The following is a 24495-nucleotide window of genomic DNA, read 5'->3' as shown; positions in this document are numbered from 1 at the left end:
GTCACTGGTTTCATTAAATGTCTTGAGTGTTGGCATGGTCATTTGAAACCATAAAAGAATATTGTGCCTCATGACACTGTTTTATTATCTAATAGAATGCGCAGCCAGGGCATGGCTCTTTTCACCATAAATTTCCAGGACCAGAGTTATCTGGCATACGTACACAGGAAGACGATGACAGTAAGACATTAACTAGACATGTAAATGATTGAATGAATCACAGAATGGTGTCTCTGGGCAGGTGTGTGTTAAGCCAGAAGCAGCAAAATATTCTTCAGACTTTGATCAGAAAAGGCCTGAGACGGTCAAAGTTAATACACAGAAGAAGTCACAAGTTTTCCTGTCAGCTTGGCACAGAGTGGAACAGGTGAGCTTAACTACAGTTTTTCTTTTTAAACTGTCTCATTGTACATCATTGAAGTCTTTTAATTTTAGTTAATGAATTGCTGTGTGATGAAGAGTTTTTCTTGTGGTCTTTAGGATGGGATTTAACGATTTTAGTAACGATTACGCAAACTCTGTAGTCTGTTTTTCTATAGCACATATCCTTTGGTAAAAATGTATATACATGTGCATATTTTAAATTATTTTGTGTCAATTTTCTTAACTGTCATTCATGATCTTTGTGTACTTTCAGGACAGGCTGCGATGGCAGTGGCACAGGGGCCGTTCTTGGCTGCTGTGCTGCTCCTTGTCTCCTCCGGGCTCCATTGCTCCTCTCCCCCACCTGCCTGTCCGGAGTCTTGCACCTGTCAGAGAGCTCCTCTGCTGAACTGCTCGTCCTCCGGCCTCTCCGTGGTGCCGCAACACATCCAAGACTCTGTCACTGAGCTGGACTTGTCTCATAATCTCCTTGATTCTGTAACACTCCACCGGCCGTATCATAACCTCAGGAATGTATGGCTGGGAAACAATACTATCACTCACTTGTCTCTCTGCATAGAGAGAAACCTGGGAAGCCAGTCTGCCAGAGGTAGACAAATACATCGCTTGAGACCTTGGAGCAGACGCAGATGTGTATCTTGGGCCCCCACCCTGCAGCTGCTATCTGTTGAGAGGAATCAGCTGGAGCAACTCCCAGAGGGTGAGTGAGTGTAATACAGAGCCATATTTAAAACCCCTGTCACAGGACATGAATAGCACAACAACCACTGCCTCCAGTGAGTATTCAAGTAAACGTATAGCAGTATTTAAAAAAAAAAAAAAATGTACCTGAAATCAAAACTAAAGTATTCCTTACTGCCTGACAAAGGCAGAAGATGGTAAGTACTGAAAGTGAAGCTGAGAAAAAAGAACCCAACTTTTATCTTAAGCATGTAACAGCTAAAAAAAAAAAAAAAAAGTTATTTGAACACTTTGCACAAACTGGTTAGCCATCTAAGCTAAGCTAGCTATCTTTAAGCAGTTTATCTGGAGTCGTGTGTTTTTTCTCCATTATGATTAGATTTAGCTACTGCCTTATGTGGTATAACAAACTCGAAACAGGTCGGAAAAAGCCTGTAAATTAGCTTCAGCTAAGGTTAGAACGAGCTGTCAGTGGTATGCTGTTATACAGTATAACTGGATCATTATTATTGGTGTTTTACATGGAATCAGCACTTTAATGCTGTAGTTGGTTGAGATGGGGCTAAAGTTAACTGTGTATATATAGTAAATGTATTTAGTTACTTTCCACTGTTGTAAACACACCGTATACACTGGACTGTATAAAACAAACCTGCAGAATTGAACAATCCTACATATTATAACAATTAATAAGACATAAACATAAATAATCTTGAACATCAGCCATGCGCAGGAACTCTACTATACTACAGACCTGACCTATGTGTAGGGCAATGTTCACAATTTTGTGTAGTATTTTATGATGACTTGTAGACCACACCCAAAATGTTGTAAGGCTAAATAGTTAAATAAAATGTCTCTTGTCTGGGTGTGTACCCACAATATATGTGTACTGTAGTATCTCTAATGACCATAAGCAGGAGGTAGACAAAGAGACATACACACATGATGATTTTAAAATTTGATGGAGATTAACCGACAGTACCAAAATGACTGGAACATGTTCTCTGTGTGTGATATGTTAAGAGTTTTTGCCTTTTAACTTGTCAGATTGTGTTATCTGAATAAATGTTGCAAGCCTGAAGAGATAAAGCTATCCCATTTTCACGAACAAAGAAAAGTGTAGGGATGAAGAAATGGATTTAACTTTATATAACAGAACTTTTGTGGGTTCTTTCCTATTCCATCTGTCATCTTGTGACCCACTGGAGGGGTCTGGACTCCTGGATTGGGAATCACTGATCCACGCACTTTGATCACATAAATTACACATGAATGTCCCTTTTTGTGTGTTGATAATTAAAGATTGTGCTTCTGATAGTGAACGTAATGTAATCCACACCTTTAATTGGCCTCTGGAATGTCATTGGGAAATGTCCATGAGTCAGATCTGATAGAAAGGTAAGTCCACGTCACAGTTATGTTTTTGCCAAACTTTGCCTAAAAAGGTTAAAGTCTACTAAGTGGATCATTATAGAAGAACACATCTGTGAGTTGTGTGTATTACTGTTAATTACTGTATCTTCCAGTTCTTTTACTAGAGTTTCACATATAAACAAACCCCCTCATCGATAACCCTTATCTTTAGCACTGTGCTCCACTTAGAAATGATTAAGCCTTCCAAGATAATGGCACTGTACAGCTGTCAGGCAATCACAGCTTTTTATCGACATTCCAGAGGCTCCAAGAAAACATACAATGCAACTTTGTCGTTTTCCCCTGCATCGTGTTATTTCATGGAATTCCTTCTGCTTGGTTGAACATGTGTGTTTCAAAGAAATGCATTCACTATGGTTCTGTTAAAGGCATGTGTGGACAGCCCATTTACTTAGCAAGAGCTGTGCTGACAGTCATAGACTTCTTTCCTGTTTGGTATTCAGCTCACAGAACCCTCAGTGCCTCTCTAATGAAGCACAGGCTCACGGTGCCTCACTTCAGCCCAGCAGACTCAGGGAGATTGTCTCAGGCGAGTGAAAAGGAGGAGACAGCAGGGAGGAATGAGCACCACAGAAAAATTCTTGACCCCTAATTAGTCATATTGTAAGATGTTCACAGTGAAAATAAGCCACAGGACTTTGGACTCATATTTCAGGGAAGGGGTTTTCACTGACTTGGACATTTTACACTATTTACTATCAAGAAGTCCACACAGAGAGGCCTGCGGTTTAAATTATTTAATCTCAGCACTGAAAACACTGCAGTAATGCAAACAATTTGACTTTATACCTAAAAATAGAGAGTCTGTCACCTTGCAAATCACAGTGAAGAATGTAAAGTAGCACAGGACCTAGAGGACAAGAGACAACCCAACCTGTTATTATCACTGAAAACCTATAACATATGGTACATTCCTCCCTGCAGGAGCCACCCCATCATGGTTATTGCTGAGTTCTAATTACAGCCCTTCTTTTCTGTTGTCCAGGGCTGGAAGGTAGTACGTCCCTATGGGTTCTGCAGCTCTCCTTTAACAGGATCTCAACTCTCCAACCAGGACAACTTAGCCACCTTCGACAACTGAAAGAACTACACCTGCAACATAACCTCATCACAAATCTTCATCCACAGATGTTCCAGGATTTAGCCCAGCTCAGGGTAAGACTGTTTTTTTTTGCTGTTTAGGAGTTAATGTATATAATATAGTTAATGATTTTCCTGCCATCTGTTCAGTTTGTCCCTTCATAATCTAACTTATTGGGGGGAAAAAGCACAGAATTTTAAGCATATCCGATCATGAAGTGATGCCACAACTTTCAAATAATGTTCTCTAATTAAAAGAGTATGTATCTTTTAATAGTTTTAGCAATCAAATTACATGTCTGAACATCTGCTGTATGCCCATGTTGTGTCCCCATTAAAGGTCCTTGATCTTAGCTTCAACATGTTGACCAGCCTCCACCCTTTGATGTACCTCTCTCTCAGTAACATTGGGGCAGATGTCAGGCTGGGTGGGAACAGGTGGCAGTGTGACTGCAGCATGCGCAGTCTAAGAAGGAGGATGGCCTATGACAGTAGCAGAGGCCTGCAGGCCTGGAGCATGGTGTGTGCCTTCCCCTCCATCCTCTCAGGCAAAGACCTGCTACAGTTGGAGGAGGATGACCTAAACTGTTTTGATACTGAAAACAGGCCAGAGTTTCATCAAGACGTGGCTGTTTACAGCGGCTCTGAGATACTGCTGTCTTGCTCTACACAAGGTACTACAGTCAAAAGTGTAAAACAGCTTAAAACATACATAACAATGCAGGCCAGTCCAACTACATGTCAATGTTGTCTTTTCTGTAGACCCGATGTGGTGGACGCCCAGCGGTCAAGCATCTGTGAGCCAACCTCAGGGTGGACTGCTCATCAGTGATGTCTCAGAGAGAGACACGGGCCTCTATGTGTGTATGTCTGAAGAACATGAAGTCGTGTCTGTATTTAACCTCCAAATCAGTAGAATAGGAGGTGCACGAAGAAAAACTAGAAGTTTACCCAGAACCAGCCGACAAGTAATCCCACAAGGCACCCCAAATAGGATAGGTCAAGAAAGGAATCAGAGACCTACACAGTCTGACTTGACTCTGGCTGTGTGTCTGTCTGTTTTCATCACATTTCTGATAGCCTTTATTCTTGGGGTCATAGCAAGACCTTGTATTGATATTCTTTGGAGAAAGGCCACCAACAAGAAAAAAAGTCCCCCTGCAACCAACTCTGTCTCATCTGTGGAACAAAGACAATACGAGAATGAGGCCTACTCCACTGATGAGGAGCCAGAAAAGAGAGTAACTCACAGGGAAAGGAGAGTCACGTTTAACACTGTAGACTTTAGAGAAAATAGTAATGTTGTTTATTATGATACCGTAGCCAGTGGAAATCAGGAAATCGTCAATAATGATGCAGTGATTGAATGTGAAGCAGCTGAGGCTAAGGGGAACAAACCTACTGACGGAGATTCAGGAAGTAAACAAAGCTTACGAGAGAGCAGTCCAGAGGACAACCAGAGAGGTGGCAGAGGCCTCTCGGGCATCACTGCTGCAGATAGCACACACAAGATGGAGTTTGAACACATCCCAGACCCTGTCGAGCTGGAGGAGAGAAGAAGCTTGTCTTCATGCTCAGATTCTTCACTATCTGACGGAATATTTAAAAAGGACCAAATGACCCGGGGAGACCACACATCACCCAAGTCTCCTCAGCTGGCAAAGGACTCCATTCAGCAGAAAGCTGATTTCTCGACATCCAGAAAAGTAGAGGTGCCACAAATTTCCATAGAGGGCAGAAGTGAACTTCCTGGACTTTCTTCTGAGCCCTTTGAAGATTGCTCACCACATGCAAATAATACCAATCCAGCAGACTCTGATCTGTGGCAGGAGAATGAAGAACAATTTGAATTTAGCGATTCTGTTCGAAGCACATCTGCAAGGTCCAGCGGTGTGTTTGATTCTTTTAATGATTCCAAACAGATTGTGCTACCAACTTCAGATAGACAGAATAAGGATATCTCCAGCTCCAGCTCATATGTCAGTGAGAATGAGCCTACACAATACACTGTGAACTCAGACCAGGAGGAGGAAGAAGATACTGAAAGGAACCACAATAAATCTGGTGTTACTAAGAGGGATACCAGGGAGAATGTTAAACCCATGCCACGGACAAAGTGGCGTGGTCTTGGTTTGGGTAAGAGTCTGGATACCAGAGCACCTTCACCACCGAGAGCTTATTCATCTTCCTCCAGCAGTGAGAGTGAAACAGAAATCAGAGATCTTAAAGGGAAAAATAATAAAGGCAGAGTATTCCAAATCAAGAAACGCTTGGATATCAGTGCGCCATTACCAGCTTCTAATTCATCTTCTAGTGATGACACAAAGGATGAAACAACAAAATCTACAAAGAAGCAAGAGCAAGGACAGGTGGACATGGCAAGGCTTCCAGTGGAAGAGTATCAGTCTGATAGACGTGATGCAATGAAGCCACAGTGGCCTGCTTTAGATCTTGGCCGTATTACTCCCATCAAGAGGAGGTTGGACATCAGGACTCAATCACCACCTACTGATTACTCTTCTAGTGAGGAGAGCGCAGATCAAATAATGGATCACAGGCAGAAGCAGAAGCAAGGAGACATGCACACGGCAAGGCCTCAGTTTCAAGAATCTCAAACTGTAAGCCATGATTCAGACACCCAGTGGCCTGCTCTAGATCTTGATCATACTACAAGCATCAAGAGGCGTCTGGATATCAAAGCACCATCACTGGACTCTGATTCATCTTCTAGAAGTGACCGTGAGGATCAAACAACACACCTCACAGAGAGGCCTGGGAAAGTGGGCATTGCAGAACTTCCATTACAAAAATCTCAAACAGATGCAGATCCAGATGCAACGTGGCCTGCTGTAGATCTTGAACATCTTCCTCACATCAAGAGGCGTCTAGATATCAAAGCACCACCACCCCCTCCTGATTCGTGTTCCAGTAGTGACAGTGAGGATGAAACAATAAACAGCATAAAGAAACATGAACAAGGGAGGGTGCATATTTCAAAACTTCCATTTCAAGAAAATCTGGCAGAAAGTACTGATCCAGAAACACAGTGGCCTGCCCTTGACCTTGAGCACACTAAACGCATCAAGAGGCGTCTGGATATCAAAGCACCATCACCAGACTCTGATTCATCTTCTAGTAGTGACAGTGAGGATGAAATGCACAATGATCAAAATGTGGATCATTTGCACGATCCAAATGCAAGGTGGCCTGCCCTAGATCTCGAACATATTCCTCGTGTCAATAGGCATCTAGATATCAAAGCAACCTCGCCTCCTCTGGATTCATCTTCTGGTAGTGACAGTGAGGATGAAACAACAAGCCACACAGAGAAGCAGATGCCAGGGCTTCTATTTAAAGAATCTCAAACAGCAAGTCATGATCCAGACACAAGGTGGCCTGCCCTAGATCTTGGAGGTATTCCTCGCATCAAGAGGCGTCTAGATATCAAAGCACCATCTCCATCACCTGATTCATCTTCTGGTAGTGACAGTGAGGATGAAACAGCAAACCACATAAAGAAACAGAAACAGGGGGAGATACACATGGCAAGTTTTCCAACTGAAGTGTCTCAAGCTAAAGATCATGACCCAAAGATGCAGTGGCCTCTCCTTGATCTTGAGCATATTCCAGGCATTAAGAGGCGTCTAGATCTCAAAGCACCATCGCTGGACTCTGATTCATCCTCTAGTAGTGACCATGAGCATCAAACTACACGCCTAACAGAGAGACCTGGGAAAGTGGGCATAGCAGAGCTTCCATCACAAAAATCTCAAACAGTAAGTCATGATCCAGATGCAACGTGGCCTGTCATAGATCTTGAACATCTTCCTCACATCAAGAGGCGTCTAGATATCAAAGCACCACCACCCCCTCCTGATTCGTGTTCCAGTAGTGACAGTGAGGATAAAACCACAGACCTCAAAAAGAAACAGGAACAAGGGGAGATGCACACGGAGAGGCTTCCAGTTAAAGTATCTCCCACTGTAAGTCATAACCCACAAACACAGTGTCCTGCCATTGACTTTGAGTATACTACACGTATCAAGAGGCGTCTAGATATCAAAGCGCCATCAACATCTCCTGATTCATCTTCTAGTAGTGACAGTGAGGATGGAACAACAAACCTTATACAGAAGCAGGAACATGGGGACATACACATGTCAAAACTTCCATTTCAGGAATCTCAAAAAGTAAGTCATGATCCAGAAACACAGTGGCCTGCCCTCAATCTTGAGCATGTTCCTCACATTAAGAGACGTCTGGATTTCAAAGGACCATCACCAGACTCTGACTCATCTACTAGTAGTGGCAGTGAAGATGAAACAGTTGACCGCACAGTGAAGCAGAGACCAGTGAAGGTAGCCATTGCAGAACTGCAAAAATCTCAAACCGTAAGCCGTGAGTGGCCTGCCCTAGATCTGGAACATATTCCTAGCATTAAGAGGCGTCTAGATATCAAAGCACCATCACGCCCTTTTGGTTCAGCTTCTAGTAGTGACAATGAGGATGAAACCGTACATCATAAAGAGAGGCCTGGGAAGGTGGACATTGCAAGTAATGATCCAGAAACACTGTGGTCTGCTGTAGATCTTGGCAATATTACTCGCATCAAGAGGCGTTTGGACATCAAAGCTCCATCACCACCTCCTGATTCATTCAGTGGTGGGAGTACAAACCATACAGTGGGACAGATGACAGAGGAAGCCAACAAAGTGAGTCCCTATTCATCAAGCAGCTCAGATGAGCAAGAGGAGGGTATGGAAGACTTAAGCAACGCATCAGTAGCAATAAAACCAGATCCAGATCCAAAATGGCCTGAGCTGGGTCTCAGCAGTTCCCTCCATGTCAAAAGACGCCTGGATATTAAGACACATTCACCTTCAACTGAGTCATGTTCCAGCAGTGATGGGAGTGACAGTGGGACTACAGACCTACATGTGAAAGTGGACAGAGACAGAACTGGTGTGGGGATTACAAATCATCAACCAGGGACAAAATTGCCAGACTTGAATTATAATATCCCCCCTGTCAAAAGGCGCTTGGATATCAAAGCACCACCTCAGCCAGTGGACTCTTCTGAGTCTTCCAGCAGTGACAATGAAAGACTTTCAAGCCACACAGTAAAACATGAGACAGGCAAAGGTGATGTAGGCATCACAAATCATGAGCAACAGACAATGTTGCATGAACTGAATCTAGGTATCCCCCACATCACCAGACGTCTAGATATCAAAGCACCATCACCACAACCAGATCTGGTTCTTAGCAGCGTATCTGTTGGCTCGGAACAGTCTGGACCAAACTCTTCTGAAAGTGAGAGTGAGGGTGAGAACAGAGACCACATTGCTAAAGTAGGAATGGGAGTATCTGCCATATCAAAGGCCTCAGAAAAGGAGTTCAAAAGGTCTCCGGAAACCCCAGTGATAAACATTTCTCATAATCCAAAGACAGACCATAATATCAAATTAGAAAAGTATACAGTTATTACAGATGACTTGAAGAACAAATCAACAAATGACAACATCAGCACAACACCAGAGATAAACCCAGAGCTTCAGTCACGGTGGGCCACCATGAATCTTGGTATCTCCCGCTTCAGAAAGCGTCTTGAAATCACGTCACATAAACATGTACCACCAAATCTGCCCACATCACCTCCACCTGACTCCCCCCCTTCTTCCAACAGTGAAAGTGGGACTGGGAATAAAAACAGTAGAACAAGACTAAGGAAAAAGGAAGTTCAGATGCAAGAAATCATAGGCACAGATTCATCTGTGACCCTTGAAAACAAACCAGTGAATATTTCTCCCACCTTGATGGGTAGAGACAACAACTCCAGCAACTTAGTAGAGGTTGAAGAGAGATTAAGGAAAGACTATAGCTCCCCCACAACTGAAGAAAAGTCAAACCCAGATACCATGGTGACTGGTTTTGGTACTCCACATATTAGGAGGTATCTGAATATTAGGGTCAGTGAAAAGGCTCCTGCTACACCACCTTTACAGCAACTGTCTGATTCCTCCTCCAGCAGTGATGATGAAGGTACATCAACAGAATATGCAGGGAACAGATGGAGGGAAACATCTCAAGTGCCTGTACTCACAGAAAAGGAAGCACCCCAGATTTCCACGTTAAAAATGGGAGAGGAGTCTGACTCAAAGTGGCCTAATCTGAGTCTCACCAATATCCCTCGTGTCAAGAGGGCTTTGGACATCAGAGCTCCATTAGAAAGAGAATCATCCACCTGCAGCAGCAGTGATGATGAGAAGGTAAACCACAGTGTTCCTGACCTGAGTCTTGGTGTCCCACTCGTTAAGAGGCGTCTGAATATCAAGGCACCATTGCCTGAGCCAAACAACTCCCCATCCTCCTCCAGCGAAGAGAATGAGGTGGCAGGATACACTGCAAAACAAAGCAGACAGGCATCAAATATGTCAGGAATGACAGACAGCGACTCTCAAATCACTTATAAGCGTTTAATTATAAAACCGTCTTTGCCACTTAGTAATTCTTTCTCCCCCAGTGCCAAAAGTCAATTAATAGACCATACTGAAGTGGTAACTGTTGCTCAAGAAGGTCTATCCCATGGTGTGGGCAACAGATATACATCTCTTGGCCAAAGTGGAGTTCCTAGGATGAGCATTGATGATATATCAAAGAGAAGGATCGAGCAATCCAGACGCACCACAGATGTGGACCTGCCACCTGAGATAAGGTGGGCTGGTGTCGGTCGCCATTTGCCTGACATTTCTATCTCCAGTCCAAGGAGACGACTGGATGTAGGCTTATCGACTCCACGGCAAGTTCCACCTGCAGAACCAGAACTTACCCGATCTGACTCATCTAACTCCTCCAGGAGTAAAACTGACGATAAGAACAGAGAGAAAGCAGATGTGACACTAATGCATAGATATTCAGCTCTTAGTGCCAGTAGTGTTTCTCTTCCATCCAGCAGATCATTTGACAGGTTTGACAACTCAAGTGGCAGCACAGATGAGATACTGAGGGCTCTGTCTGGGAACAGCAGGGAAAAGAAGGGTCTCAGTGCCCTAAAAGCCATGTCATCAGAGAGACAAAAATGGGACACAGAAGATGACAAATTAGGTAAGGGTGCATCTTCTCTATTTGATGATCAACATGGTTACACCAGTTTTAACCATCACAGGCTTGAGGAGGACATCAAGCCCTTGGCCAAACAGCCACTAACAAAATTACATCTTTCCCCTACTTCCATAGATGACAGGAGGCATGACATCAGAGATACAGAACCACCACAGGAGGCTCCACCTCCTGTTCCAGCAACACCACTCCCAGATGAAGAAGTTGGGCTCACATGGAGGCACTGAGCAGGAAGACACAAGGGCAGGAAGGTACCAGATCCTATCTGAAACACAGCAGAAATGCTGAGTAATCTGACTCTTTCATCGCAAAACCTGGAATTCTGTTTTGACTCCTCTGACTGACTGAATATCAGTGATGTTTAATACAGAAATCACTGCATCCTCAAAGCTGATAAAACAAGCTAATGATTGGCACTGTTGTTTCATCTTAAATTGGTTAGTGAATTAAAATAGATTTTATTATTAGTATTTAGCTTGAAATGAACTGTAAATATTAAAATTTTCAATGGAATTGTTGTAGAGCACAGTAGAAGGCAGCATGTTTTCTTTCAGATAAACCTTATTTCTGTAACCATCCATCACAAATATGTCTCCCTGTAATCAACGAGAATCCATTTAGTCTTAATGGTCACGCATTATCAATGCACTTATTAAGAGACCTTAATAAAAATGTGTGAATAATATAATCCAGAGCATTCATTTGGAGACATAAGTACATCTAAATAATGACAAGAGTAACAGCAGTATAAGTTACTTTATGTTTTTCTCTTGCAGAAAAACTGTAAGAGTAAAGAGCACAAATGTAAGCTAGTAAGTTAATAAACCATTTTATTTATGTATATAGACATAGGTTATAGTGAAAACAGACATATAGACACTTACATAGTTTACATACATATATACAGTTGGGACAAGGCTGTTCCTCCTCCTGCATTGTGACGGGAGAAAAATCGAAATACTGATCTCTACAGAGTATTTGGTAAGCAATCCAACAACTACCCTGATCTTAGATTTTAGGCTGACAGTTGATGCGTTGTGATGACAACAGAGGCTTTCATAGAGTTTCAGCTGCAGTGGATTTCAGTGACGTGGGAACTGATGGATATAATCTTCACAACAGATTTCAAAGCGTATTAAATGTGTATTGTGACAATGTGGTGCAAAAGTCGCAAAACAAGTTATGCACTTTGAATAAATAAATGAGATCCTGTGTACTGGCTGCAGCTTTAGCTTTAACCGCATGTGTGAGGATGTGTAAGATGGGGCAAATGCAGGAGGGGAACTCCTGTTCCACCTTGAGGTTACAGGTGTGTTCCAGGTCTTAATATACATGATCATGTTGCTCATCAGAATTAAGATAACATGATCGTGAATATCAAATTAAGCACAAAACACTTGCACAAATTCCTGTACAAAACAAAAACGCATTTGAAAAATGTTTTTTCAAAAAATCTCATCCATTCACAAAAGGCTCTGTTGGAGCGTGCATGCAAATATTAAATCTTCTGACAGTTCAGCATCACACCACAGCCAAAGACAAAAATTTATACATGTGTTACAAGAACATTATACTAGGCGAAAAAAGAGCAGAGCATCATCACACAGGTTCAAACTGTCAGTGTCCATTGTTTTGATTAGATCCTACGGGTGGTACAAAGCAATGCTTTCAGCAAACCTACCTCACTACTCAAGCCTAAAGGACCTCGTCCTGAGAGGGTCACTGGTCTTCCACTGTAGTTATATTAACACTGTCAGTGTTGGGAGAGATGCTACTAGTAAGAGGAGACCTGAAACTATCAGTGGACTAAGGAAGACAAAACAGATGCCACATATCAAGACAAAATGGACACCAACTAGATCTATGTCAACTCATAACACAGCCCAAACAGTCTGAATTCATCCTGATATAATCCCTGACCACTCAGTGTGTCTGTGTGTGCATGAGCATGTGTATGTGTAGTATGTGTTCTCACACGTGTATATACATTTGGGTTTGTTGGTACGTGTGTGGGACACACAAAGTGACTTCCATGGTTTGAGGCACAATAATACTCTTACCTACACAACGTAGATACATAAATTGGTCATCAGACCAATAAATGCTGATCTGTAATAAGAGTTAGTAAGCAGCAATGCTGATTTGTTTGGTGTTATGAGGTCTGAAGCCTTTGCAGGGGGTTAGCAAACTGTTAGCATTAGCTGGAGCAAAACAGCAGGAGGGAACAAAAAAAAAAAAAAAAAACGGAGGGAGGGGAAAAAAAAATCACTGGCACAAATCAATAGTAAACAGCACAGGCACCAGAAACCTGCGATCAACCATTTGACACAGTGTGCTTCTTAAAGAACTCGTATCAAACTCAAAATATGACCAACAATAGTTAGTGCCATCTGTCCAGAAAAGCTCAAGTTCAAGTTCATTGCACAGATATATAGTATTTAAATGTGCCCAGGTCAAAGTGACCCTGTTTAAGACTCAGACACAATGCATGAATGGTCACTTCTGTTGGTTTCTCTGTGCTGAAGACAAGGGGTGAGGAGTGGTTCTCCCACACACCACCATTTTGCTTCCATCATCCTCGTATGATACCATGTTATCCTAACACAGACAGCAATATGACATGTCACAGTGAGAGAGAGCAATGCCGCTGGGGATTGCCGCAAGATTGCCCACTATGCAACTTCGGTAGGGAACATAACTCCACAATGACAGCCCTCCGCAACCGCGCTCTGGGCAGCATGCACCCAGGCTGCAAACCCATCGCCCCCACCCTCGCCCACCCACAGCCTGAACCCCTCCTTTACTAGGAAGTACCCACTGTCACTGCTATACCATTGTTGTATTGTTTACTTATTGGTTGTTGATTCTTGTTGTTGTCGTTGTTGTCACAGTTGTATTTTTTCCATTTTCCTTTTTGCTCTGCAGCTATGACATCTGTCTTTCCTTGTACCATTCCACGAACTCATCCAGCAAAACAGGCCCTGATAAAAGGATAAGAAAGAGAGATTAGAAAACTGTTCTTTGTGAAACATTTACATGGAGCTCTGTTGTCACGTTTCTGTGTAGACTCGTGTTCACTCACAGGCACCATCCTCGTCGTAGTTACTGAGGTCCAGGTTGATTGTCCTGCTGAACTCTAAAACATTGCACCATTGGTCTTTGTTGATGACTTTGTACTTGGATTGCTGAGGAATAATAACACATGAATACTTTACATTAACATGGCACCACAACCTTTCAGTTCCAGCAACCCTGCCCAAGGTCAAACTGGACTTCAAATAACCTTATATACATCTACCGCATGGGACGTTTCTGAACGTGACGCTTACCTCTAGAAACTGATTAAACACAGGAAACAGAGGCCACGTCTTTCCCAGAAGAAGCCCCAGCATACACTTGGCCGTGTTTAAGTCCAAACTCCTCTGATCTTTTTCCTGTCCAATCAAAACACCCAAGGCTTCATGAAATCAATGCAAAATGTCAGCAGTTTAAAACAAAGCAGATTAGAAACGTCTCTATCAGCAGCACTAGCCCCATACACATAACAGCCTGAATTCCTTCACCCGCTGGTAATATAATAAAACACTATTATCACAGTCACTCTATCATGTTTTCTTTCACTCTATCAGAGTGAGCTGCTTTATTTAAAATCATGCATAGGACTGAAAAGGTGGACTGTAAATAAGCTACACACTAAATTTCCCACTCTACTTACCCAAAATATCAAGGTTGGTCTGTGCACTGGTTTGAATAAGACTTTACAAGACTTTCAACCATGCGCACTACAGCCAATAACTGTTTCCTACAGGGATTTCACTTTTTAACTGAACTGAACTGGGCTTGTTTTAGGGATGTTGCGTATGTGAGCTTCCTTGTAGAAAATATTTTTGCTTGACTCACCCGAGCAAAATCAAAGGCATATCTATAAATGAGCTTAAAACTGGTGCCGTCGTTTAGGACAGATCTCAGGTAATCGAGCGAGTTCCTCAGCCTCTCTGTGGAGTCGCACCTGACAACAGCAGAGAAGAGCATTAGATATACTCTACACTTTGCTTCAAGTTCAACTGAGAATGAAGAGTACTCTTGAAAGACACGGCCTGAGACAGAGAAAACACAGTAAAGCAGCAATCAACCTTGAAAACAATGTGATAAAAGGCAAAAAAATAGGAAAGCGACTTACTGCAGTGAGCCCATGCCTCTCAGCCACTCCTGAAGAGTGAAATATCCCATGCTCTGGGCATCCAGCTTCCAAGCAAGAACCAGCATCACCACCTGAACACACAAACAACGACATTTATAGCTACAGATCTCTTTAAATAGAAGATGTGTCAGCCTGGATTATCAATCTAAATACTGAATTTACAAGACTGTTACATGTTAAACAGAGAAAACCTAGTGACCTCAGTAACCTCTCAAATAATGAAGGAGCGTAAACAGTGAAGTGAAACTGGGGCTGCACATTTTTTGTTTTGCCAGGTTTCATCAAAAAAACAAAAAAAACTATTTACATTCTCTGGCTCCACTCCGATGTCCTCACAGAACTTCTCCATGCCCTCTGGACCCACCACATCGTCACAGCCTATTTCAGACAGACAAGTGTGAAACTACACATAGCATCAATTTTACAAGTAGAGCTAAAAACCAATGGCATGATCAGTGGATTGCTTTGAAATTATAATATCTGCATACCTGCATATTCATAGAACCACTCCAAGCATCTTTTACTAGAAAATGTCTCCTCCTCGCGAATTTGTGATGTTTCATGTTTTCTGAAAACGCTGCAGACGTTAAAGACAGTTTTAGTCTCAAGCTCTGCAGCAATGCTGCAAGCACAGTACAGAATTTCACAAGCAGAGTCTTTATGCACACATTTCTAAAACAAGCACTCCTGTATAGCTGAGATAAACACTGAGTTATAGCTATGCTACTGAAGTGTTTTGTTTTTTAATCTTTAACAAAGGGTTGTCACACCTGTCCTGGCGACTCTTCTTGGCTGACATGTCATCTCCAGCAGAGGGTCTCCTCTTTTTCCTTGGAGGCATGGCTCTAGAGCAACAAGCTGGGGAAGGAAATGGAAGACAAACTGAAAAGGGGGTTACACTTAAAAACAAGACATTGCTGATGCTTGTTTTCTCATGCTTCACATTCATGTACTTTCAAAGTGCCAGCAGTCCACTTTGAACAAATATGCCATTTTGGCAGTAGTTTAATGCATGACTGTCCTAGTAATAACAGTGGTGACAGTGTTCTGTGTTAACTACGAAACACAGTGACCACCAGAAGTTTTACCTGTGGGGTGGCTGTCCTGTCCAACGTCTTCCGTCAGGTTCTGTCAAAACAGATGCATAAAATACCATTAAATAAAGACATGGCACACACTCACATATGTAGACACAAAAGTAAAATCTATAAGCTGCTAATATGTATTTACCAGTCTGTGCAGGGTATGGTGGATCTTATGGATGCTGGCCAGTGTAGTCAAGTGGGAATTCAGCTGAAAATCTTTTTCCACAAAGAATAAAGTTAGTATCAAAATTCAAACTAGCACACAACCTCCTGCCCCCAATCAAACTTACAAGCTTGGTATTACGGGTGCAGGAAGGTGACATCATCCTAGCACCAACAAGAACATGATTTAAATTAGGTGCAGCTTTTCATCCGAAATCAGTGTAGACTGTGCGGTGCTCAAACATCTGACGTCCGATGCCTAGTTTAACGGTTTAACGTTTCAGAAAAGCACAGAAAAAAAATATCGACAGGGAGTGACTCTCTGCATTCCTTGAAAGACATGCAAACTCGAAAATGTTTGGCCCCGCATGCTACCTTGTTGCCAAGTGTCGCCTGTGCATTCCCGTTCAAAAGCTGTCACCAAACGCCGATGCTTTTCATTTATTTCTAAAGGCCAAAACCAGGCAAACCAACACACTGTCGAACAGATAGCACTAGCTGCATACCTAAAATAGCAGTGCAGACGCGCAACTTGCACAGAGTTTACAAAGTATCTGGAGAGCTGGGTATGGGCGTTGTAGTCCATTTCCTCCAAACAGGCCATTTAGACTTCAGCTCCGGTTGGAACACTAAACTACAATTCCCAAGCCCCGACAAAACAACTATTTCTTTCAGACCCCTTCTACCCCCCAACATTTACCCCAACTGATTGAATGCATTTTACGTTGTTTAAAAAAATCTTACATTATGTGGCTATAAGCACACAAGCGTTGCGCAGACGTTTTGCAGCAGCTTATGGAGGTGCCGCAAAGCCCGAGAGCACTGCTGCAGCAGGCAATGAAAGATGTTTTACACAACTGCGTCACAATTTTCATTCTCTGTAATAGTCCGCAGTTGACCAGAAAATTGACCGATTTACACTGGCAATACGCTGATCCCAAGTTTGAGTTGAAACGCATAGTGGAGCCTCAGTAACGATGAATATAAACATCACAACGCTCCGATTACCATCGAAAAACCCTCTCAATTTAACTAATGTCGGCGGCATTCAACTGAGCACGGCTAGCGCTACACAAAAAAATAACTTCAGTACAACTGCCGTGTCAGAAGTAACCTCCTGCATGTCCAAAACAACCGAAATTACAGTAGCTATCCTTCCTTTGTTGTCGCCCAAGACAGCACTAGCAAATACAAAGAAACCAGCAAATAGCACGGAATTTGTGGGCACTCATCAAATCCTACACAGCCACGAGCTAAAAGCAGATTTACAAATACAAAGCGTCGGTTTGATTCTCTCCGACAAAGTCTACAGCCTCCGTCAATGGTGATGATTTGATGAGAAAAGCCTCTATAACGTTACTACTTACTTGCCGCATCAGAGTGCATTTTTATGAAACATACAACTGTCTGTGGGAAGTCCGCAGACCGGCCAATAGGCGGGCCTTTTCAACGTAAACCACGCCCGCGGACGATGATTGAAACTCGGTCCGCTCGGTCTCCGCCTCTGTTCGCTGTCGATTGGTTACTGAAGGTGTCATGTCACGAGAAGGAGGAAAAAGAAATAGACCCCTCCCACACACAAATGTGATTGCTCAGAATTCCCAAACAGGCTACGCTACCTCTGTGTTTGATTGGCCCAGAATTTTTTATCAGCACGTCAATCATCAGAATTTCCTCGTGCAAGCCTGAAAGCCAGCCCACGATGGAATCTGATTGGTCAGTTTAGTGATAAGTTGACCTCCCAGTGTAGCGGTTGTTTGGGTTCGTTTGATGTGAACTGGCGTTGGCGGAGGTTGGTGGCGGTGCGTTTGGCAATGAGGGTTATGGTTATGTCTCGTTTCACAGTGGTATAGGAGTATAAAAAATCATACCAAAGGCGACAGGCGCTTACCTACTATGTCCTTGCGGGGTCAGTAGTCGGTAGGAGTGCGGGATTTCTGTAAACTTTTTTGAATAAAAGTCCTGTCCCAAATAATGCTTCAGTTCTGTGTATCAAGTTTAGCAACCGTTACCTCTGTTTGTCAGGTGGCTGGAGGTCCCACTTATCAAACGAAACAAACAAATAGGTTCAAATGCGGCTACGTTACTGGCCCCAAGTTGGTTTATCGGATTAGTTAACGCTGATCTGAATTAAATGACTCAGTGTAACTGGTCAGCGAGTTAGCTAGCAAACAGTGCTGATTATTTGACTGAGGTCAGGTAACGCAAATTGCCCAGCCAATTAAAAAGTCTGAATGCCACCATTATAAGTAAGTTCATATTACCTTCAAAGCAGAGCTGGGCAAACAGCTGCTTGTTGGAGAGTCGACTGCAAATGGCTGTTTTGACCTTGTTCTTACTTTATTATCACTATTTCTTCTGCCATACCTGTTTGTGCCTGCAGGAGTAGAACCCACTGTTTGCTTTCACAGTGGCAGTACTGGTCAGCAGTCATTTACATTGGTGTTATGTAAGTGCATTGACTCAAGCACTCTGTGTATAGGTGTGAGGTACTTTATTATTTGATTTATATATATATATATTATTTATTAGTTCAGTTTAGCTCTCTGTAGGTTAGCTGTGTTAAAGATAGTTGTTGTTCTTTACCCATGGCCAAACTGTCAGCATATTTCAAAGAGGACTTTTGGATCTGCGTTTACCGTCCCGCACAATGCTTTGCGTGTGCATCAGTATAGAAGAACATGACAAGTTTAAGTTAATATTCAACTGTGAAATTGATAGGGGAGTTACTGCTTTGTGAAATGAGAGCTTGCTCCTTAACTGAAGAACTTTAGTATTCCTGTTAAACTCTCTTTCAGCAAGACAGTGCTAGAATGACCAACATGCTTGTTTGTAAATGGAAAATAATGTTTTACCACTATTCTTATTTCTTCTGAACAACAGCATAGAAGGAACAATGGCTTCTCTAAATAAAGCCTATACTGGAACTACAGGGCTTAATGTGTGTCTTTCAACCCATGTGACAAATAGGAAACATTTTTATGTCACAGTTTTTGAGGAACATTATCCACTTTGATTTTTACTGTCCAACATTACATGTTGACACTTGGTTTTTTTTTAGCCAATGCCTAATTTGTTTTATGTTGATACAGCTTTATGGACAGCGCCTCTACTGTTTTTTTCAAGTGGGGTGGAGTTAAAGACACAATCCAGGGAGGAGCAATTACAGATATTTACATTTGAGGCACAGAGAAAGCGACAGTATACATACCTGAGAAAGTTGCACTGTAAGGGTCCAGAAAAAGATTGCCGGAGGCTCCTGCATCATGAGTTCTGAAACAACTGGAGAAACTACAACACTGAAGACAGATGAAGGAGCCACATCTGTTGCTACTAATCCCACTTCAGTTCAAGGGGAGTGGAAGGTGAGAGGAAGCAAACGACTTGTACAGGATAATGTCGGCCCTCATGGGCAACTGTGGGCCAGATATGATACCTAACCTGTCCTCTGTGTCCTACAGTGCCCCCTGAGTGATCGTCACATTCATAGAGATGATATGAGAAAGGTTTGGAAAGAATGCCATGAGGAGAGCTTCTGGTACAGAGGTAGTCTCTTTCAGATGTTCAGAAGACACATGCATGCTTCTCACAAATTTACCTCTTACTGAGTAGAGACTTAGGAAGCCAAAAAATCTGTCAAATGACTTTAGGTGTGAGACTATACTGTATCGCTGGCTTGGATATGTTGTTGCCCGAGTATTGCACAAGTCTTTTGTAGTAGCCATAGTGGGGCTGGGCTCATTCATCAACACCCCGTTCACTTACTGCCATGTGTTTACATTCCTCTTTGTGGAATTCAGTCTTTAGCTGACAATTACTACACTTAAGTTGCAATAACACCACCATCTTGTTCACGCTGATAGTATATATTTTTCCACTTTTACTTATTCTCTATGTTCATATTTAGTCCTTTGTGGTGAAATCAGTGAATTATTATGACCGTGCAGGTGTTTTAAGTTGTTCTAGCTCTTTAGGTCTTGTTTGGGTGGAGCCATGCTGGGTGTGTAACGAAGTCGCCCTAATCCAGACTCCTAACTGAATCCTTAAAAAATGACCTGCTTCAACAAATGGAACAAAAACAACAAGAGACAACAAGAGATTCAGGGATAAGCCAGTCATGCACACCCACACAGCTCTAAAGTCACTGTCAGACCAGAATTACTATGTCAAAGTGAGCAGCGCTTAGGACAGAAAGTAGTCAGGGTGGTAAGCATAAGCTACTGGAGCCAGCTTGGCTGATCAGATAAGATTAAGATTCCACAAACTGGAAATGATCCATGTTTTCTGTATCAACACTTTATCGTTCTTAGCCTCTATCACCGACCTTTCACTCACTGCCAGACATGCAGCTGCAGCTTGTGTTCTCCCGCCCCACACTTATATAAACATGGAATGGCAGCAATCAGTACTTCCTGCATGAGAAGTTAGATGTAGATGTAAGTTAGATGGACGCACTGTTGAGTCTCACAGGTGAAAGTTCAATCAGATTGAACTCTGCACAAGACAGGATCAGTGCATGATAGGAAGTGAATGTGTCTCGCCAGGGGAACAAATATCAGTGCTAAAAATACCATAGCTTATGGTGAAAGATTATGTAAACTGTACATTACCGTTATGTTTCTCTTACTGCATTGCTTTGGCCAGCTTCACACTGTTTCTTTCTTTCTTTCTTTAGCCCTTCCCTTCTCTCTGGGCAGCATGGCTGTCACCGGTGGTCTGATCTACAATGGTAAAGCACTGACCTTCACACCCTTATATCCTCATTTTAATCATATCATAATGACACATATAAAGCAATGAATTTTCTTATGATCCCATGTGGTTTAAATTCAAATTTATTTCCATGTAGGTATCTGGAAATCATCAAAGCGATTTGGTCCCTTTCCAAAACTAGCAGGTGTGTACCATACAGTATACTGGACTTCAGTTTATTAGTAGCAATGCTTTTAACAATCCTTAAGCAATCATTGGTCCCTAGCTATCTTTTTGTTTGTTTGTTTGTTTAAGTTGCTGGGATCCTTGGTTATGCAGTGGGAAAAGCATCTTATGTTGGAACTTGTCGAAGCAAATTCCAGCAGCTTGGCCTTTGGGATGGACCAGGATTTGGACCCTGGTCTAATGGAGGTCGCCCAGGGCATTTTAGTAACTCTGGTCCTGGACACAGGTGGGGACAACACTGAATTTGTAGATTTTTGTCATGGCAGAAGTTTATCTACTAGAAATGTGATGCTGTGTTACTCCTTTGCATGTGTGTGTCACTGACCAGAAATTTATCCCAACAGATCCTGCCACCATGTGTGTGAAGAATGTAAGAAAACGGCTCAGGCTGCACCTGCAGAGGAAGTTAAAAGTTAGAGGTAAATGGATCATATGTCGACAGAGCTACGAAAACATATAGTGCACACAACTCTGAAGTCATTAAAAACTACTTAATGACCTGTACTGGTACTGTGTACTCACATACATGCTACAGTAATTATGAGCTGTGGTCCTAATTTTCTGGGGTATAGTGTTGCACATTGACACATATTCCTTTTCATTTTTCAGAGTCATTGAAGGACTGACCGTCAGCATGGCTCTGCCAGTAGCAGCTTTATTGTTTATTAAATGTTCTAAATAGTGCATACAATTTGTCTCTTTTCATCTGTTCTGATAAACTGTACCTGATATTCATTCATGTCAAACTATGCACAAAGTTCCGCTAGGGGGAGCTGCTATCCTTCCAATCATAGATCTTTTGATCTTTATTTTGTTCAGTGTTTCAATTATCAGCTGCAACATACTTTTGCAAAAGAGAATAAAATATTGTCTAACATATGAAACAAGTCGTCTGTTTTGTTTACAATGGCAGGTTCTTGTGCTGTTCACCAATGAGCACGTCCAGCCCTGTTAGGAATCAGCAAACAGACAATCAGTAATGTCAGTACCATTTTAAAATAGTTTCAGTCATTTCATTAATGCTCATGTTTGTGTATCTTCACTAAAGATCTTGTTTTCCCAAGATCATCATCTTTTTAAGGCCACGTATTTTATCTGTGAATGTTTAACATCTATTTCTTTGAACACCATATGCTTGGCTATGGTCATTTTCTGTGGCCTACCTAATGATATCTATTTTCTACATTGCTATTCTGGATAAATAGTTTACAACACCACAAGTTATATCAGGTACTGTCTGTACAACATATCTAGGACAACTTAAAGATACGGTACATACAGAGGCTAAAAGCTACTTCACCATTTGTTTTCATTTTTTGAAAAGTAAGCAACCTAGTAGCAGTTATGAAAGTTCATAGCAGAGAAGAGGATCACAGATGTATTTTGGAGCTTAATAAACAGAGTATTTTAAAATCAATCCTTTAAGGTGCGCTAAAGTTGAAAGTCAATAAATCCAATTAAGTCCCAAACCTCCAGGTCATGCTGCTACTTTTTATACTTTTATACTTCTTATACCTTATTATTTGTCTTTCATAGGCTGCTATGAAGTATGCTGTTATTTTATATTCACATTTTATTGCACTGTTTGTGTGTTTTTTACTGTGTTTCTTTACTGCACTGAAAGGGAGTTGCACTGCAATCTCATTGTATCCTATGATGATGACGATGATGATGAATGCTGAGAGTCCAGTGCAGTAGCCCCAGGTTCAAGAATTCATTCTTATGGAACTCCACATATTTTTTGTTTGCTCAAATGTGTTGTCATCAGTATCTTTAAAATAGGATTTGAACCAGTTCAGGCTTGTGCCAGAAAATCCAACCCAGTTTACCAGCCTGTCTAGTAAAACAGTTTAGGTGACCCTGTTGAATGCAGCCGTTACGACCAGTCCTAAAATTGCTTTAGGAGAATTAGTTATTAATAAAAGTAAAAATGTTTTATATCTGCTTATAAATACATTATGAAGAGTAAATATTTCTTTTATCTTACTAGAGTACTCAAATACTAGGGCCAGTAAGGCGTGAAACGTGTTTTTTTTTTTTTTTTAATCTGTATACCTTCTTCTATAGGCGGCTTTGGACCATACCAAACATAATTCCACTGCAACTCCTCTCCTTCGAGTACCCGCCTACCCGTGTACATTTCGGTGTACGCTGTTTGTGATAAAAAATGTACCCATATGAATGTCACCCCCGGGGACGTCATCCAATCAACAGGTCGTTTTCTCAGGATTGCCACGTATTTGGTGAAATAGAAGGCCGCATTTTACGTGGGCGTACACCACCAGAGCCAATCATCATTGAGGAGGCGGGACGAACAGGCTGCCGTCTGTTCTGACAGTGGAGGTCTCCCAACGCCGATACAGGCAGAAAAAAAAAAATCACACCACTACGCAAATCCTTCCAATGGAGGAGGGCCGGGACGCTGAAGCTTGTTCGGCAAATGAAAAAAACGTCTGCAAGCTAGCTACCTAGCTCAAGTAAAGGGAGAGGAAGCAAAAGTTGTGAGTAACATCAGCTTAACTAATAATTAAGTAATTGAGGGCAGGGCAGTTGCTATCTAATGTAGTTAACACTGGCTTACGTCAAGTTCCGTGATTAACTTTGCCGTTGAGGTTAACGTTAGCTTTCCAACTGTGGGAACAAAATTGGCTGCCGTAGCATGCTAAAGAAGGAGTTTGGCTCCTCTGCTAGGGTGAGTTAATCGCTTAGCTACCCTGCAATTTTAATCGGAAGCACCGTTCAACGCTCCCGTTGTCAGTCGCATTATTGCAGCCCGATAGCTAGCTGGGCTATTAACATTGCTATCATACTAGCACGTTGAACGTTAACTTATAGTTGACACTTGGCTGGTCAGCTAAATCAAGTTGCTCCTGCTGCTGCTGCTACTGCTGCTAGCTAGCCTCCTGCTCAACATTAGCAGTTTGCTTAATACAGTATCTGCACCAGGCTAGCTGCTAACTAAAAGCTACCATCTGCGTTGCCCTCCTGTATGGTAGCCAGTTTGAACGTAGCTAGTTCTCTTTTTGGTCATAGTTTTGTCTTGGAAGTAAAAACTATACGCATCAGACGTCGAAGTTATCAACAAGATTCTTTGAATTGTTCACCTTCTGCATTAAACCTCGCACACAGTGCACAGAGCTAACCCAGTTAACCTAGTGGTCTTTGATGCACTAGATTTGTCTGAGACATAAAACGCTCAGGTAAAGCTGCGTTATTTGCTCGTGTCTACGAGAAGACTCCGTTTAAAAGATGGGGTTTTTGAACGTACAAAGCCATGACATGCTCAGGCATGGTGGTTCTGATGTACTGGCATTACAGTGAGAGAACTGTCAGCTTTTCATCAAACATTCCTCTGAGGACTTCATTCTCCCTGCTCAGAGTGCAGACATACAATGAAGCATTTGTTCG

General features: G+C 42.2%; 3 protein-coding genes across 5 annotated transcripts in view; 2 read left to right on the top strand and 1 right to left on the bottom strand.

The window, feature by feature from the left end:
• Nucleotides 1-11517: 11517 nt before the first annotated feature.
• On the bottom strand, nt 11518-17606 carry dcun1d4 (DCN1, defective in cullin neddylation 1, domain containing 4 (S. cerevisiae)). Of its 2 annotated transcripts, none has more exons than XM_041040159.1 (11): nt 17517-17606; nt 16133-16203; nt 15991-16030; nt 15673-15760; nt 15391-15479; nt 15210-15280; nt 14882-14973; nt 14602-14710; nt 14031-14135; nt 13784-13886; nt 11518-13682 (listed from the first exon to the last, which is right to left on the bottom strand). In XM_041040159.1, the coding sequence occupies exons 1-11, from the start codon at nt 17533-17535 to the stop codon at nt 13627-13629; spliced, it is 843 nt and encodes a 280-aa protein (XP_040896093.1). In that variant the 5' UTR covers nt 17536-17606; the 3' UTR covers nt 11518-13626. The 2 variants fall into 2 exon arrangements, with proteins under 2 accessions (XP_040896093.1, XP_040896092.1); XM_041040158.1 differs by lacking the exon at nt 17517-17606 and adding an exon at nt 16525-16857.
• A 1705-nt stretch (nt 17607-19311) lies between these two features.
• On the top strand, nt 19312-21965 carry ociad2 (OCIA domain containing 2). Its single transcript, XM_041040160.1, has 7 exons — nt 19312-19514; nt 19611-19695; nt 20825-20878; nt 20999-21046; nt 21157-21313; nt 21432-21506; nt 21697-21965. Exons 1-6 carry the CDS (start codon nt 19416-19418, stop codon nt 21502-21504), a joined length of 516 nt encoding a protein of 171 aa, XP_040896094.1. The 5' UTR covers nt 19312-19415; the 3' UTR covers nt 21505-21506; nt 21697-21965.
• Nucleotides 21966-23463: 1498 nt separating this feature from the next.
• fryl (furry homolog, like) overlaps nt 23464-24495 on the top strand; it is a 58904-nt gene continuing 57872 nt past the window's right edge. Inside the window, exon 1 of one of the 2 annotated variants that reach the window (XM_041040154.1) lies at nt 23464-23588. The gene's annotated coding sequence lies outside the window, so the exon portion shown is untranslated. Of the gene's footprint in view, nt 23589-23730; nt 23780-24495 lie in introns of those variants that run through there. The other variant, XM_041040155.1, reaches the window with a different exon arrangement.

Source organism: Toxotes jaculatrix, chromosome 6 (genome assembly GCF_017976425.1).
Source record: "Toxotes jaculatrix isolate fToxJac2 chromosome 6, fToxJac2.pri, whole genome shotgun sequence".
NCBI classification, from domain to species: Eukaryota; Metazoa; Chordata; class Actinopteri; family Toxotidae; genus Toxotes; species Toxotes jaculatrix.
Note: the sequence above shows the minus strand (reverse complement) of the source record. Positions and strands in the feature narration are given on the sequence as shown.

What these genes read in the sequence shown, in the direction of transcription:
- ociad2 (XM_041040160.1), top strand. Translation starts at nt 19,416, where the DNA reads ATGAGTTCTGAAACAACTGGAGAAACTACAACACTGAAGACAGATGAA. An exon ending in GGAGAGCTTCTGGTACAGAG is followed by an intron (nt 19,696 to 20,824) that starts GTAGTCTCTTTC and finishes TTCTTTCTTTAG; the next exon opens with CCCTTCCCTTCTCTCTGGGC. An exon ending in TCCCTTTCCAAAACTAGCAG is followed by an intron (nt 21,047 to 21,156) that starts GTGTGTACCATA and finishes TGTTTGTTTAAG; the next exon opens with TTGCTGGGATCCTTGGTTAT.
- dcun1d4 (XM_041040158.1), bottom strand. Translation starts at nt 16,753, where the DNA reads ATGGCCTGTTTGGAGGAAATGGACTACAACGCCCATACCCAGCTCTCC. An exon ending in ACCATACCCTGCACAGACTG is followed by an intron (nt 16,031 to 16,132) that starts GTAAATACATAT and finishes CTGTTTTGACAG; the next exon opens with AACCTGACGGAAGACGTTGG. An exon ending in ATGCCTTTGATTTTGCTCGG is followed by an intron (nt 14,136 to 14,601) that starts GTGAGTCAAGCA and finishes TTGATTGGACAG; the next exon opens with GAAAAAGATCAGAGGAGTTT.